The sequence below is a fragment of the Myotis davidii genome, unplaced genomic scaffold (genome assembly GCF_000327345.1).
Source record: "Myotis davidii unplaced genomic scaffold, ASM32734v1 scaffold526, whole genome shotgun sequence".
Classification (NCBI taxonomy): Eukaryota; Metazoa; Chordata; class Mammalia; order Chiroptera; family Vespertilionidae; genus Myotis; species Myotis davidii.
Window position 1 is genome coordinate 155,709 of NW_006296797.1, and position 17,253 is coordinate 172,961.

The 17,253-nt window shown below is 48.2% G+C and overlaps 1 protein-coding gene across 1 annotated transcript in view; it reads right to left on the bottom strand.

Moving 5' to 3' along the window:
* PREX1 (phosphatidylinositol-3,4,5-trisphosphate-dependent Rac exchange factor 1) overlaps positions 1-17,253 on the bottom strand; it is a 189,232-nt gene that overhangs the window by 70,835 nt on the left and 101,144 nt on the right. The window contains exons 5-6 of the mRNA XM_006772500.2: positions 16,025-16,129; positions 7,126-7,227 (exon numbers count right to left, since the gene is read on the bottom strand). Of these exons, the coding sequence (XP_006772563.1) occupies positions 7,126-7,227; positions 16,025-16,129 (207 nt within the window). The remainder of the gene's footprint in view (positions 1-7,125; positions 7,228-16,024; positions 16,130-17,253) is intronic.

Genomic DNA, 17,253 nt, shown 5'->3' on the forward strand with positions numbered 1-17,253 from the left:
TTAACTAAACCCAAAACACACACACACACACACTAAAATTATGCAAAATAAAGCAAGAAAGGGTGAAGAAAAGAAACCAAATAAAAATAGAAAAGAAAAATGGTAGAAATAAATTCAAATGCATCAATAAATACAATAAATATAAGCGGGCTAAACTCTCCAGTTAGAAGATAGGGATTGACAGATAAGATTTTAAAATTCTAACTTTGTGTAGTTTACAAAAGAAGTACCTAAACCTTAAGGATAGAGAATGGTTGATAGTAAAAGGATAAAACAAGATATATCATTAAAATACTAATTTAAAAAACTACTAAAGTTCTATGAATATTGGACAAAATGAACTTTGAGACAATAAAAATAGCTAATACTTACTAAGCACTTAGAAACGCTTTACAGGTATTATTTCATTTAATCTTCACAATAACCCATGACCAAGGCTCTATCTGAAAGAAGAGGAAACTCAGGGACAGAATACTTAAGTCTCTTCTCAAAGAAGCTACACTAATAAGTGCAGAAACTGGAATAAAAAAATAAATAAAAATCACTACACTATTAGAGTAGCTAACATTTACCAAGCATGACTACCTACCTAGTAATATGCAGTGTTCTCATGAGTTTTCTCATGCATTGTCTTTGCAGTAAGCCCGGGAGGCAACTACCATCCACATTTTGCAGGTGATGCAATGGAGGCACAGAGAGATTAAGCAACTTGTACTTGGTCACACAGCTAAGAGGCTGAGCTAGAGCCACACAGATCGTGGCAGAAAGCAGAATGTAGGCAGGACTGTCAGGGAAGGAGATCTGGGAAGGCCACTTGGAAGATCGGATGTATATACAAGCTTGGCTTTGAAAGGAGGAAAGCAGGTCTTTCGCCCTGAAAGAGGAGGCTTCCGTTCCTTGAGCTATTGTTGCTCACCACACAGGAAAGAACCTGAATTGCGGCTGATGCAGGTTGAGATGCTGGAACAGCCTTAGACAAGGTGTCAGGTTCACAACCCAAGAGGCAGGATGGAGACTGGGCGTTGTGGTTGGGGGAGGATGGGAGCTTGGGCAGGGAAGACCACAGTGCAGAGACCTCTGCCTTCCTGTGCCTTCTCAGCAAGACGGTGAAAGGCCAGATCCCTGGCAGATGGAGGGCTCGTTTCATAACATCAGAGTCCAACAAGGACTCCAAAGAGATGACACAAGTATCCAGGATAATATAGAAAACCTTGGCAAATAATACGAAACCAACTACCCAATTGAAAATGGACTAATGATGTGAAGAGGCAGTTCTCATAAAATGCATCCTCCACCACTGCTACCAACATAGTCCAGCCATCTCCTACCTGGATCACTGAGGTCGACTCCCCTCTGGTCTCCCACCTCCACTCTCAACACCCATAGTCCATTCTCCACATACAGCCAGAGGGAACTAAGTCATATCTTGTCCCTCCTCTGCTCAGAACCTTCCCATGGCACCCACCTCACTCAGAGAAGAAAAAGACCCTATAGTGACCCACAAGGCTGTGCATATGCTGGCTCCATCACCTCTCCAACCTCACTCCCCCACTTTCTACCTCCTATCTCTGGCCTCCTTGCTGCTCCTCAGACACATTCCTACCTCAGGGCCTTTGCACTGCCTGCTCCCTCTGGCTGGAAGATTCTTTCCCAAGGTACCTTCCTCATCTCTTTCTGGTCTTTGTTCAAAAGTCCCTTCTCAATCCATCACTCTTAGCTTGATACATTTCTCTCCATAGCACCCATTCCACCTAAACCAACATATACATTACCTATTCATTTGTTGTCTGCCTTCCCCCAGCAGAACATCAGAACACAGAGGTAGAGGTTTGGGTAGTTTCTTTCACTTTGTATCTCCAGCACCTAGTACAATGCCTGACACATAATAGTTGCTCCATAACGAGTTGGTGAATGAATACATAGCTTCAAAACCCCTGGACACTGCACCACCCCCTGTGGCTCTCTCTTGGAGGTAATCAGGAAGACTACAAGGGATCTGCTAAGTAACGCCCCCAGTGCCCAGAATGGCACCTAGCACGCAGTAGATGCCTCCTAAGTACTCATTAAATGACTGCAGAAATGTCATCCTACTGTTGCTAACTGTTTCTGAACCCAGAACTTAAGACTTCCATCTGAAAGCTCCTGATTTCCAAACGCCAACTTGATTTAAAACTTGTCAAACATCTGGGGACCAAACAGGCCACCCCGTCTGTTTGGGACAGCTGCTGCAGTGCTGTGTGCAGAATGGCTGCTCAGGGTCTAGCAAGGGAGCCCTGCACAGTCTCCTGTGTCTTCTCTATCTTCCACGCCCTTCTGTGGGTAATGCAGCTCTCACCACGCTCAGTAGTTACCTCTGTCTCCTTGATCATAGCAGTGTGGCGCCCCTGGAGATGGATGTAGTCCATCACTAAGGAGGTATTGGCCTCAATTCTTGGTGCAGGAGGATGGCTGGATAGGGAGAGTTTCCCAGAGCATGGGATGTGTGCTAATCACAGCTCTCCCAAGGATTGTAGGTGGCACGCCAGAAAACTTTATGTGTGTGGGGAGTGGAGCCAACAGGACTCCCTAATGGACTAGATATGGGGTGGATCAGAAATAACTCCCAGGTTTGGCCTGAGCAACCGGAAAGAAGAAAGACCAGCCCGGGCAGTGTGACTCAGTTATTGAGCATCATCCCATGTATTATCGGTTCAACTCCAGTCAGGGCACATGTCCATGTGGCAGGCTTGATCCCCAGTAGGAGATATGCATGAGGCAGCCAATCAATGTTTCTATCTCTCTCTCTCCCTCTCCCTTCCTCTCTCTCTAAAAAAATCAATAAAAACATATTTTTTAAAAAAGAAGAGAAGCCATTTACAGAGATGGGGATGAGGGAGTAGGATGGGAGAGTAGACAGGTCTACAGGAAGGAGAGAGCCAAGCATTTGGTTTGCGGCATGTTAGGTAGGAGGTGCCTGTTAGACATCCAAGCAGGGAAGCTGCGTGGGCCCAAGAAAAGTCCCGCCCGAGGTGAAGTGAAAGATCCATGCTTGGAAGTCACTGGCACAGAGATGGAGGTTAAAGCCATGGGAATGTCTGCACAAAAATCTGTAGGTTAATGTTCATAATAGCACCATTCGTAACAGCCAAAAAGTGTGACGCCAAATGTCCATCAACAGAGGAATGAATAAACAAAACATGGTTTGTCCACACAACGGAATATTACTCAGCCATAAAAAGGACTGAAATTGTGAGCCATGCTACAACGTGGGGGAGCCTTGGAAATACTGTGCTAAGGAAAAGAAATTGGACACAAAAGTTAGATATAATATGATTCCATTTATGTGAAATGTGCAGAACAGGCAATCTGTAGAGACAGGAAGTCGGTGGTTGCCAGAAGCTGGGGGGAGAGGAGGGAAAAGGGAAGTTACTGCTAATGGGTCCAGAGTTCCTTTTGGGAGGGATGATGAAAAATATTTCTAAAATGATTACGGTGATGGTTGCACAACTTCTGAATATACCTTAATAAATGAGAAAAGCCAGAGTAAATAAGGCCTCCTCCAGGAGCGAGTCTAGATAGAGTCACGGCCAAGGACTGAGGCCTGGGGCCCACCTACGCTCAGAGGTCTAGAAGGTGAGGATCCAGCAAAGAAGACTGAAGGGGTTAGAGAGGCAGAAGGCAAAGGGGAACAGAAGGACTGGAGCGCCAGCTGCCCCCTTTAGACAGATGTGCCCTCCAAGTTGCCCCCTGCCAGCCTCGCTTGCTCCCATGACGCAGCAGGCAGGTCCCGTGGGGGGGGTGGGGGCAGGCAGTCCAAGACCGAGCCCTGTGGGTCCTGAGCCACACCAGCAGCCGGTGCACAGTAAGTGCCCCAATAAGCTCTGTGCATCACCCGGAAACAGCTAAAAGGGTCGGTGACAGCCTGTCTCGCCTCAGCACCTGCCATTTGAGCACCAGGGGCATTACCCCAAACCTGAATCATTTCCCTGGAACTGTCGATGGAAAACTCAACAAAGCCTGAAAATGCCAACTGTCTATGCCGGGTCTGGGTTGAAGGCTGAAATAGAATGTCCCGGCTATTCTTAGGCAATGTTCAAGTTCAGCTTTTTGGGGCCGTTCCCAAAGAGGCTTTCATTCTTGCCTTTTCCCTCTTCCCTCTTCCTACGCAGGCTCCTCAATCCTGCTCGCCTACTTAATTCAGAGTTCAGCTCACACAAGGGGCTCCGAGGGCTACAGGGACATCTGCGCGGGGTCAGAACCAGAGGGGCCGGAGGGGAGGACTGTCCCCCAGCTCATGGGATTGTCTTTGAAAACCCACTGGAAAATGTGACAGGAAGGAGGAACTCAGGAGGGGTATGAAGAATTCCCCTCCGTCCCAGCTGTTTTCTGATGCAAACATGTCAGCTGTGGGTGCCAAAGGCCGGACACACTGAGCAATTCGGTCGGGCGGGCAGCATGGCATGGGCCCACAGGAATCTGAGGTCCTGCTGGCGGGTCCCCCAGTGCTCTCTGAGCCTCGGATAAACACAGCTGGAGACAGAGGAAACTGAGCCTGTAAACAGCCATTTGGTCAGGAGAGCAAACCCACAGCCCGGCTTCAACCATTTCCTGTGGGCAGTTACTCTTCCATCGGCTGCCGGCCGGCTCTGTCCCTCCCTGCTCTTCTGGGAATCCAGAGCCCAGAAATCCTGCCAGACCAAACTGTGGCCCCTGGGGTTGATCAGGCCTCAGAAATGCATGGGCCTCACATTGAGAGCTGGAGTACACACACACGCACACACACACAGGTCCAGCCCCACTGGCTGTGAAAACACGTTATAGAAACTGCCATTCCAAGTGCCTGTTCGGATCCCAGACTTTCCCAAGATCCAGAAATCAAGGGGTTAATTAACACCTAGGGAATCTCAGCTGGTGGTTCTTCTAATGGGTCAAATGTTTAAGGTTTTGAAAACCAGGAAAGGAGGAGCAGGCCAGTCACTGAACCATGACACACAAGGTCACTGACCTTCCCAGACTCCCCACTTAGGGAACTGAGATCAGCACCCCCAACACCCAGCACTTTGGCAGCCTTAGCACCTCAAAGTGCTTCTCAACAGGCTGTGGAGCTGATAGGGGAATTCTAGAATCCACAAATCATGGTTCTGCTTCCTTACCCAACGTGTGGCCTTGAACAGGCCCCTTCCTTTCTCTGTGCCTCAGCTGCCTCATCTCTAAAATGGGGCTAATCAAAGTGGCTACCTCATCGAGTTGCTCTAAGAAATAATAAAGGTCTGATCATCATAACAACCTTATCAGTACTATTAATACAAACTATGTGTTACAGATAAGAAACTGAGGCATGGAGAAATCACACAACTAGTAAAAGGCAGAGTTGGGGTTCAAACCCAGGCAGCCTGGGGCTGCCAAGTGTGGCTCTAATCCAGGGGTCAGCAAACTTTTTCTGTGAGGGTCCAGATAGTAAATATTTTAGGCTTTGCTGGCCACATCCGGCCTCTGTCACACAGTCTTCTTTGTTTTAGGGTTTTGTTTTATTTTTACAACCCTTTAAAAAATGCAAACACCACTTTTAGTTCATGGGTTGTACACAAACAGGCCATGGGCTAGATGTGACCCATGAGCCACAGTTTTGTTAGCCCCTGCCTTAAGCCAATACAGAACACTCTCTTTAAATGCTGGCAATTAACACACATGTGGAAGACACACTACACAGACCAGATAAACAACATGGGCAAAAAGTCCAATTCAGCCCACAGGCTACCAATGTACAAGGCCCACGTGGAGCTTCTCCTGCCCAAGCCGAAGAGCTGAGCTACATAGGACGTTGCCAACATCCACCTGGGAATCCAAGCAGCTACAAGAACCACGGCGGAAAGTCCTCTTGAGATCCCTGGAAGGGACAGACAGCAGCAGGCCAGAGGAGGTGAGGGGACAGCTGTGTCCCACCTCCCACAGCTGCGCACAGTACAGGCTTGTGTTCACAGGCAGAAATGATGGCCCCAGGGTCTGGTCAGCCTCAGAGGCTCAAGTGTCACCCACCTTATCCAGCAGAAAGTCAGGTTCAAGAATTCCCTAGTACTTTCCCCTCCCCTCTCTCTTCCAGTTCATGGAGCAAGGATGCACATGGCCCCGGGCGTGTGATTGAGGCATCACCAGCCAAATTAATCCACCAGCAAAGACTCCAGGAACAGCTGTCAGACTCGAGGCCTTGACGATGGTGCCAAGGGAAGCTCGGGTCAACAGCCGCCATTTCCAAGGGCTGAAGACCCTGGGCTGAGAGCAGCAGATGGTGACAGAGCTACCCAACCAGCTGGAGATCAACCCAGAAGCCGGCTTGAATGCTGAGAATTAAGACTTCTTGGGTCCCCACACAAGCAGCAAATCTGCTTGACCAAGACTGAGTCAAAGGTGGCTGGAAACAGGAAACAGCAGTATGTGGATGCTGTGGTTTCCTCACACGGTATTTGCCCATCCTCTTCCACAAATAGCCCAGATTTTGGTGAGGAGGCTCCAGTCTGTCCCCCTCACTGGGCTTTTAGCCTGTGGGACAGTGATTGGTGAGAGGTTGGAGCGCATGACAAAAATCTAAGCCAATTAGAGAACCCTTGCTCAGGGTGATTGGTTCAGGTATGAAGCATCTGACCCCAATCTCAGCCAATCAGAACACACTGTCTTGCTCACTGTCATTGGACCATGTCCTAGCCAATCAATGCCTAACCCTGCCCAGCTCATAGCAATTAGGGTAAAGCCCAAGTCCAAGCATATAGGTGGAGGAGAAATAGCGCAAGCAAAGGCTTCATGTCATTGATTCAAGTAAAAGCATGCGACTCAGGCCCCAATCATTTGGAATATCACATTCTCCTGGCCACAGATGGCCAAAGCCTGAATCACCCTCAGCACTTCTGTCAGAGCTACTAGAAGAGAGGGTGCAAGGCCAGAGTAACCACAGCCCTCTGCGACCACACTGAACAGAAAGCTCAACAGTCAAAAGCAGAAATGAACAGGGAGAAAGAGGCAGGGTCCTGGTGGGATCCAGCCTGCCCCGGACTTCTCAGCTACTTGCACTAACAAGTTTTATTTTATGATTAAGCCGATCAGAGCCAATCCGTCACATCGAGCATGGTGAAAGGAGTGGGGTGCCGCTCTCACCTTGAGGAGGAGGGGGTACTTGCAGATCCTCTGAATCGGAGACAGCAGGTAGCCCTCCAGAGGGATGTCCGTGGTCTTCCGGCCGCCCAGAAGCATGCAGCTCTGCAAAGGGACAGACACCGCCATTAAAACTCGCCAAGGACAACAAAAGGATTGGGCCACCCTCCAACAGCCATGGGGTAGCACTCTCAAAACGCAGCTACACACTTTGGAAGCAATGTAGCAACACCTAGGAGAGATGGAAATGTGCAAAAGGAGGCTTACAGTTGTTTGTGTGGAAAATAATAATTAATAAATAATAATACAAGAATAAACTGTGTTTCGCATACTCACAACTGTAAACCTAGTCCCCTCACCCTCACCCCCCATTCACACACACACACACACACACACACACACACACATAGTCCTCTCACCCTCACCCCCCATTCTCTCTCTCTCTCACACACACACACACACACCCCATATTCTATAACCCAGCACAAGGCCTCCATCAGACGTGAACCAAATCCTGCCCAGTCCCTATTTTGATAATAAAAGTTTTATTGGAACACATCCATCTATTTACATATTGTCCAAGGCTGCTTTCAAGCAGTCATGGCAGAGCTGAGTAGTTGTAATGGAGACCACAGAGTCAGAAAACCTAAAATATTTACTATCTGGCCTTTCACAGCCAAGTTTGCCAATCCCTGGCCTAAGGAAGCTTTCATACCTACACACCAGGAGACAGGAACACAGACTTCAAAACAGCCTTGTTTTGCCGAAACCGGTTTGGCTCAGTGGATAGAGCATCAGCCTGCGGACTGAAGGGTCCCAGGTTCGGGTCTGGTCAAGGGCATGTACCTGGGTTGCGGGCGCATCCCCGGTGGGAGATGTGCAGGAGGCAGCTGATCGATGTTTCTCTCTCATCGATGTTTCTAACTCTCTATCTCTCTCCCTTCCTCTCTGTAAAAAAATCAATAAAATATATATATTTTAAAAAAACAGCCTTGTTTGGAACAGCAAAACATGAGAAGCAACCTAGTAAGAATAGAAAAATATGTCTGCAGGACACTTATGCAGTAGTTCACTGCACCATGGTGACAATGGGGGAACTAAAGCAACACAGAGGTGTGTGGATGAACCTCAAAAACATACTTTTGAGCAAAACACACACACACACACAATAAAGAATATGCATGGTATGAACCAATTTAAAACTTTTAAAGGTACACAAACCCAAACTAGGCATTGTTTATAGAGAACAGGTCTGCAGTAGCATATAAAGACATGTACAGGAAAGAAATAATATCCCCAGACCTAGAAAGAGTTACATCTGTGCAGGGAAGGTTCCAATGGGATTTGGAAAATGAACCTGCGACCTTCAACTGTTACTGAAAAGGTTTCATATCTTTACCTGGCAGGTGGGGACCTGAGTGCTGCCGCAGGAATACGTGCGCTTTGGTTTGCAGAGTAAAGACTGCAACTCACCCCTCAGCTCCTGGCCACCTGCAGCCACCCACATCAGTACTTCCTTCATGCCAGCCCCCTTTCCTGTGTTCATTCTGTCCCCCTGCGTAACATGCGTTACTCCTCCCAATAATAATAAACATATTATTACCATCATCCATCGCCAATACTGACGGATAGCTTATGATGTGCCAGAAGGTCCTTGACGGCTCTCATCCTGACCACCAGCTTCCCTACGAGCTAACCACTATTATTTTTTTTAATATATTTTATTGATTTTTCACAGAGAGGAAGGGAGTGGGATAGAGAGTTAGAAACATCGATGAGAGAGACACATCGATCAGCTGCCTGCTGCACACCTCCTAGTGGGGATGTGCCCGCAACCAAGGTACATGCCCTTGACCAGAATCGAACCTGGGACCCTGGAGTCTACAGACGGACGCTCTATCCACTGAGCTAAACCGGTTAGGGCTTAACCACTATTATTATTCCCATTTCCCACTCAGGCACCTGGGGTTGGGAAGGGTAAATGTTTCTCCTCAAAGTGAGCCAGAGGTGGGGTCTCCATGCAGGCGGGCTGAAGAAGAGCCTGGGCTTGGAACCATGATGCCAGCTACCCTTACCCAAAGCCCAGCATTCTTCAAGGCCAGCCCAGCCCCCCTGCCCCCACCCCACCTCCAGGAAGCCTTCCCCATCTTCTCTGAATTCCCAAGACTCTTTCCTCCTGGCACCCGCATAGTAGGTCGTTTGTTCCGTGTGGCTGAAAACCACACACAGGCATTTATCATCCTTTCCTCTGGAGAGGTTCCTCTTGGAGCCAAGGGGCTCCAACCCGAGCATCCGTGTTTTGGCTGCCAGGAATCGTGAGGTTCATGTCTGCGGTCCCGCCACCATGCCCCTCACTGTCCTGGGCTGTGAGGGCTGACAATGTGCCCAGTATATGCATGAATGAATAAATGGACGGATGAACCAATGAACGTGCGAACTGCCCACACATGCAGCAGGGAACGGGTCTCAGCCTCCCTCCTCAACACCGCGCCAGCAAATTGGCAACGAAACGGACTCTTGGGAAAGGGAGTCCCATCCTATCACTCATTCATTCTGCAAATTCACATCATGTGCTCACTGTGTGCGGGCACTGTTCCAAGCACTGGGGGAACTTCCCAACAAGACAAGTGAAAATGTGACTGGAGAACCTTTCCCATGTGCTCACCACACACGAGGCACTGTGCCTCCTGCTTCGCCCGTCGGTCAAGTTCATCCTCACGACCCGAGGATAAGTGTGGACCGTTCATGCTTAGCCACAGATGGGGAAACTGGCACAGAGAGCCCGAATGACTGGTCCAAGACTGCTGCCTTTCAGGAATCTTAAAGGCCCCCTCCTCGGAGAAGCAGAATCCCAGGGACCCCGGGGCCCGACTGCGGCGGGAGCTGCACGGCTCCCACCCCCACTTCTAACCCTGGCACAGACGGGGGATCAGGGATGTGGCAGCTGGGAGATGCCAGGCCCCACACTGCTCACACTCAGGCCTTTGTCCTCAGAGCCAGAACTGCCCACAAGCTGCCCTGGTGATGTCAGCTCTGGGCAGAGAGAGGGGAGCCTGGGGGTGGGGAAGGGCTTTCCAGAAGCCCCCAGGGCTTGGCCGAAGAAAGGCCTGTCTCTTTGTCCAGAATCAAGGAGTTTTCACAGGACTGTCACAGCACCAGCTAGGCTTCTCCCACACCCCCTAGATTGTTGTTTCGCTTGATTCCCTTTCTTTCTTTTTTAAGAATAAAAGCAAACATACACAGAGCTACCATTCACTATTCTATGAAGATTACACTCCAGGCACTATGGGAAGAACGTTTGAAAATTATCCCTTTAAGCCCTCCTAATTCACAGAATTGATTCAGGTGGTATCAACTTCCTCAGCTTCCGCACCTCCTATGGCAGCATGCCCTGCGCGGTCCTGGGTCCTCCTTTCTACCCATGCTTGCTCCCTGGCTGACCTCTCCCAGGCCCATCGCCCTAACACCATCCTATCTACCGACGTGCAGATTTATATCTCCAGACTGGCCCCTCCCTTCCCAGATCCCCACCTGGATGTCTCCAAAATGGCCTTTTTAAATTTTCCTCTCTTACCTGTTCCTAACCCAGCCTTTACCACCTCAGGAAACTTCAACTCTATCCTCCCAGTAGTTTGGGCCCCAAACCCTGAAGCCATCTTTAACTCCTCTCATTCAGTTACTCCCCAATACCAACCATCCTGCAGATCAGTCAGCCGGACCCTCCAACTCCCTATGACTCCAACCACCCCTGGCAGCACCACCATTGCCCCATCCTGCCACCATCATCTGCCTGGACTATTGCAGCAGCCCTGTGGTGGGGTGAATAGTGTCCCTGAAAATGCCACACCACCCCAAATCTCAGAATGTGTCCTAATTTTGAAATAGGGTCATTATGAATATGCTTAGTTAAATTAAGAGGAGGTTACACTAGATTAGAGTGGGCCCTACCTCATCTGACCCATGTCCTTATACGAGGAGGAGAGGACAAGGGAACAAGGCCGCATGAAGACGGGGTAGAGACTGGAGTTACGTGTCCACAAGCCAAGGAGCCCCTGAGGCCCCGAAAGCTGGCAGAGGAAAGGCAGGCCCCTCCCCTGGGGCCTTCGCAGGGACCAGAGGCCTGCCAGCACCTTATCTCAGCCTCCGGCCTCCAGTCTGCGAAAGAATAAATTCTGTCGTTTGAACCACCCAGCTTGTGGTCATTGTTAATGGCAGCCCGGGACACCTGTACCAGTTCCCCTGTGCCCTTTGCTTCCAGCCTCACACTGCCAGGAGGCAGACCTTTCAAAATGCAAATCAGTTCAAGTCATTCCTTTGCTCATCACCACCAAAGGCTTCCCGTCCCACTCAGACTAAAATTGAATATTCTAAACTGCCACACGTTCCAACATGGACAGATCTCGCAGGCATTATGCTGAGCAAAGGAAGCCAGACACAAAAGCATCCTGCATGATGCCATTCGTGAAACATTCCAGAACAGGCACGACGAACGTTTGGTGAGAGAAAGCAGGATAGTGGTTACCTCTGGATGCAGAGAGGGGCATGGCAGAGGAAGGACACGAGGAATCTTCTACAGTGAAGGGAATGTTCTACATCTTTACCTCGAAATATCACATGATCTCACTCATTGGTGGAATATAATGAACAACACAAACTGATGAACAAAAATAGAACCAGAGTCATAGAAGCATGAAACAGACTGTCCAACCTATGAGGGAAGGCGGGGGGTGAGAGGGTAAGAGATCAACCAAAGGACTTATATGCATGCATATGAGCATAACCAATGGACCCAGACAGTAGGGGGATGAGGGCATGTGCTGGGGGGTGGGAGCGGCCAGGGAGAGGTCAAATGGGGGGAAAAGGAGACTCATGTAATACTTTAAACAATAAAGAATTTTAAAAATAAATAAATCTTTACCTCTAAGGTGGTTTCATGGGAGTACACATATGTAAATATTCATCATGCTGTGAGTATATTCACGGCATGTATGCTAGACTGCAATAAAAAAAGCTATGTAAAAATCTCAGATCCTCATTGTCTAAATGCTCCTTCATTATCTAGCCTTCCTTCCTTCCACTCTTCCTCTTACGCTCTCCATTCCGGCAACCCTGACCTTCTTGCTCTTCTTCAAACACACTCCTACCTCAGGACTTTTGCGCTTGCAGTTCCTCTACCTGGAAAGCTTTTCCCCCAGATACCCCTTGCCTCTCTCATACTTTCTCCAGGTCTCTGCTGAAGTGTCACCTAAGACACTGTTTTCCAAAGACCAACCTAAAATAGCAGGCACCACCCTAATCCCCCAGAGCATCCTGTCACCCTTAACTTACTTCATTTCCTGCAGAGAACTTAATGCCACATGACATGCAGGTGTGCCCTGCTTGAACAGCCACTCCATGTCAGTAGGGACTTTTCTTGCCTTGGTCATTGTTGCATCCCCGTACTTAGTACGATCCCTACCACACGGTAGGTGCTCAATAAAAAGCTGTTGAATGAATGAATGAATGAATGAATGATGCCCAGTTTACCGACAGGGAACTGAGGCACAGAAAGACAGTTCTCGCCCCTTCTTTCAACTAGTGCACAGCACAGCACATCGTGAATGGAAAGCCAGATTCTGTGTGCTCCCAACGCCTTAATAGCCCATGATAGACATGAGATGGCACTTCTGCAGGTGGCCAAACGCAGGGAGATGCCAGCAAAGAGGGAGACAGATGGCATGTGTGCTGGCACCCCACATGTCCTCCCCCCTCCCAAGCTGGCCTAGCCCAGCTGCTGCTAGGAAAGGGTCAGTTTGGACCACTAGGAAGACTGCAAGAGAAAGGGGCAGGAAGGACAGAAAAATTGAGGCTCTTCCCTTCTCACATCCCCAGAAACACCTTCCTGCTGCCCAACACACAGCTGAGCCCAAGGGGGCATCCCTGGAAGGTGGGGCTCTGAGCCAGCATGCTAAGGGGTGCTGCCTGAAACTCAAAAGGTCAGTCACAGAAACACGGTCATGTGTGTGGTCTTACAAGATATGACTTTGTTTTTGCTTTTCGCCAAGACTCTTTTATGAAGGTACGTGCAAAACTAGAAACGTAAAGACACAGCTACCAGCAATGATGAAAAGCATCAGTCCCGAATGCTTGAGGCACTTGCGACAAAAGTGGAAATCAGTCAACCAGCCTGCCCTTCCTCAGATGCTCACTGGAAGTGGGCCAAGCAACAGGAACTTACAAGTGCAGGAAACATACATTTTTGAATCAAAATTCTGGAAATACTTTGTTGGAGACTGCATTACGGAAAAGTATTCAAGAATTCTATTATATAGCTTAGCTCTCTGGACACATGGTTAACACTCCTTATGGCATGTCAGTTAATTGTTGTTCTTTTATTTGCTGGATTCTGTATGTGTTGTCAGGAGATAAAACAGTTTTGGGGGCTGGGACTGAGTGAGTAGGGGATTTAGAGGTGAAAGACCAAGATTCAAACCCCTAAGAAGCTCAATCATTTTCTAAATATGTACTCTTAAAAAGTCGCGTAATATTTTGAAGTCATCAAAATCACCTTCGGCAAAGGCTTGAGGTGTCCCCTAACATAATCTTCCACAGCAACAGGATTTGCAACTAGGCACCTGGCTGCCCAGAATAAAGCCTACGTTTCCCAGCCTCCCTTGCAGCAAGGTGTGGGCATGTGACCAAGTATTGGCCAATGGAATGTGAGTGGAAGAGATGTGTGCCCACTACCTGTTGTACCCTTACAAGGAGAAAGGCAGTCCTTCCTTCCCACCCACTACCTGAATGCAGTTCCCACTACCTGAATGTGGAAGAGAGAAGAGGTCTTTTTAGACCACATTAATGAGGGCACACCCTAGGGCAGTGATGGCGAACCTATGACACGCGTGTCAGAGGTGACACGCGAACTCATTTTTTTGGCTGATTTTTCTTTGTTAAACGGCATTTAAATATATAAAACAAGTATCAAAAAATATAAGTCTTTGTTTTACTATGGTTGCAAATATCAAAAAATTTCTATATGTGGCACGGCACCAGAGTTAAGTTAGGGTTTTTCAAAATGCTGACACGCCGAGCTCAAAAGGTTTGCCATCACTGGTCTAGGGCCTTGGCCCCTGACACTGGAAACCCCAGACTGTCTACATCACGTTAACATGGGAGAGAAATAAATGCTTACTTTGTTTAAACCACTGCTATTTGGGATGTCTGGAAATGCCACCAAGCACACATGTATCTTAACTCATACACAACGGTGGCTGGTCAAGCCCCAAGGAGATCACAAATGAGAACCCACTTTACACACCAGGGAAGCTCTCTGCAGTGGTAGGGAAGGCCAGCACGGATGTCTAGTGCTTTGCCTGATCAACATCCATTCCCAACTTACTTCCACAAGTAGAAACTGTTCTTTAAGGATCCACCACACCCTTAGGGCCTGTGATATGTGGGAGTTGACCCCGCCCTCCAGCTCAGAAGGGACCAATCAGAGCCCTAACCAATCCCTCTATCTACAGCAAGCTTGGCAAACTCGCACCCAAGGGCTGCATGTGGCCCACAACGAATATTTTTGCGGCCCAGCCAATATAACGGTAGGTAAGAAACATTTTAATAAATGAAATTTATTAAAAATTTCATAATCTAATTTTTACAATATCCTGTTATACATAATGATTAATAACGAACTACAACGTTCACTAATGACTGATTACTATAATCGTGCTGCATTCATTTCTCTTCCGCGCCTTACGCGCAGGCACACCGTTTTTCTCCACTAATACTAGCAGCGAATATTTTAGCAGCCGATTGCCACATCCTTAGTCTTGTACTGACTTGTTTGGTGTGTGCAACAGGAAATATTTCGCTTTAAGGGAACAAGAAAAATAGGTTTATTTGCGTTATGCTTATTAATTTGTGCAGTTATTCCGTGTCTGGTAGGTTAATATTCAAGAAAATATATTGATTTTTATTAAAATGCTCTATTATTTTACATTAACGATGACTCATTTATTGCAGCCCTTTGTATTCAGCATGTCTCTATCAAAATAAACCTATGTTTCCATGAAAATTGAAGCTTTTGTTTTTTGCGGCCCACCTACACTTAAACCTTGTTTATTTGACCCGGGTTAGCCTTTGAGTTTGACCTGCTTGATCTACAGCAACTGGTTCAGGGATAAGCTCTGTAGCCAGGCGAAGCCATTGAGCGTCAGACCCAGGGTTTTGGCCTGACTGTTGGGAAAGAGGAATTTTCTTTACCCTGGAGCTGCGCTGCTATTGAGTGGGTATACGTGTGGAGTTGCTGAAGACCACACTGACACCACTTGAGGAGAGCTGCCTGGGAATGGAGCCAAGACAGAGAAAAGCAGAGTCCAGAGACACATTCCTAATGACATCATCTGAACACCCAGATGCTGCTGTGCCTAAAGCCCGCTCAGGTCTTAATCTTCCCAGGAAAAGAATCAGTAAATCCTTTTTTTTTAAAAGCCAATTTTAACTGGATTTCTTTCGCTTGTAATTAAATAACCCAAATAATACAGTCATCATTACCTCTGGAACCACTCTCATTAGAATCACTGCTTTAGACTAGGATTTGGCAAACTTGGCCCTACGGCCAAATCCAGCCCTCTGCCTGTTTTTGTAAATAAAGCTTTATTGGCACATAGCCATGCCCATTGCTTTACATTTTATTTATGGCTGTTTATGTGCTATACGGGGGCTGTATGACACACAAAGGCAAAAGTATGCATTCTCTGGCCCTTTAGAGAAAGTGTTTGGCGATCACTGCTTTAGACAGATTACTCTGGCAGAGGAAGGGATCGGGCAGCATGGAGGTGGCAGCATGAAGTTCTCTTTAGCCTACGATGCACAAGGCTGAAGCGAACAGAAGAGGGGGCAGGGGTGACGGGTCACTTACCAAGAGGAAGGCACGCACGGTGGGGATCTTGTTCAGTTCCACAAGCAGCCGCAGGGCCTTCTCGTGGTTGCTGCAATATTCCTCATACACGCAGAACTTGTCCTTCTGCAAGACAAGGACAGAGCCTGAGACAGGTCATGGCAGGCAGAGACGCTCTGAAGTGTGTTGCCAACTAGGCCTGTGGGCCGGGGAGGAGCGGACCCTGGGAGCCTACAGAGCCGGCGGGATGTCAGGTACACAGGCTCCCACTCGCGGCAGGTCTCTCAGCCTCTACTTTTGCGCCAGTTCTGCACCCATGGCCTGAGTAACCTTGCAGGCAGCAGCATGGCCCAGGGGCAAGTGTACAGACTCAAGCCAGGTGGGTTGGGCTTGAACCTGGCTCTGAAGTTCCAGCTGTGAACTTGAGCAAGTTACCTGACCTCTCCATGCCTTGGTTTCCTCACCTGTAAGGTGGAATGAATAACAGTCCCTAACTCATGGGGTTGTCATGAGGGTTAAAGGAATTAAGAATGTGAGGGTTCACCACATGTAAGGGCTCAATAAAAGTGCAATTTTACGATTAAAACAAATGTCAGACTGTGTCACACCGATGGTGGTCTATTACACTAGGAATGAAATATAACGCTTTATTAAGACCTTCAAGGATCAGATAAGTGACCCTGCCTTCCTGTGACCTCACCTCGCTGGCCCTCTAGCTACTCCTTAAACCTGCCACGCCTTTCTATGTCGGGGCCTTGGCACTTGCCATTCTCTCCACCTGGAACACTCTACCGGGAGGCCTGGCTACCTCCCACCATTCCGAACTCCCACCTCCTCAAATGACACCTGGGCTACCCTAGCTAAAGAAGCCACTCAGGCATTTTCTATCGCCGACACACCTGTCATTTTCTTTATAGGGCTCTCACAATCTGGATTATCCAGATTATTTGTTTATCCGTTGTCTTCCCACTTGGCAGTCAGTTTCCTGAAGGCAGTGAATATATCTGTCTTGTTCAATGAAGTATCCTCAGATCCTGGCACACAGTAGGCCCTCAATGAATACTTGGCACAGAGTAGACCCTTAATGAATACTTGGCACACAGTAGGCCCTCAATGAATACTTGCTAATTGAATAAACTCTGCACACCTACTATGTGCTACGCCCTGTATATATGAACTAGAGGAGTCAAGACTGGCTCCAGAATTTGGGGGAACAAGTAGATCTCTGGTCACTGCCACACAGCAGTGGC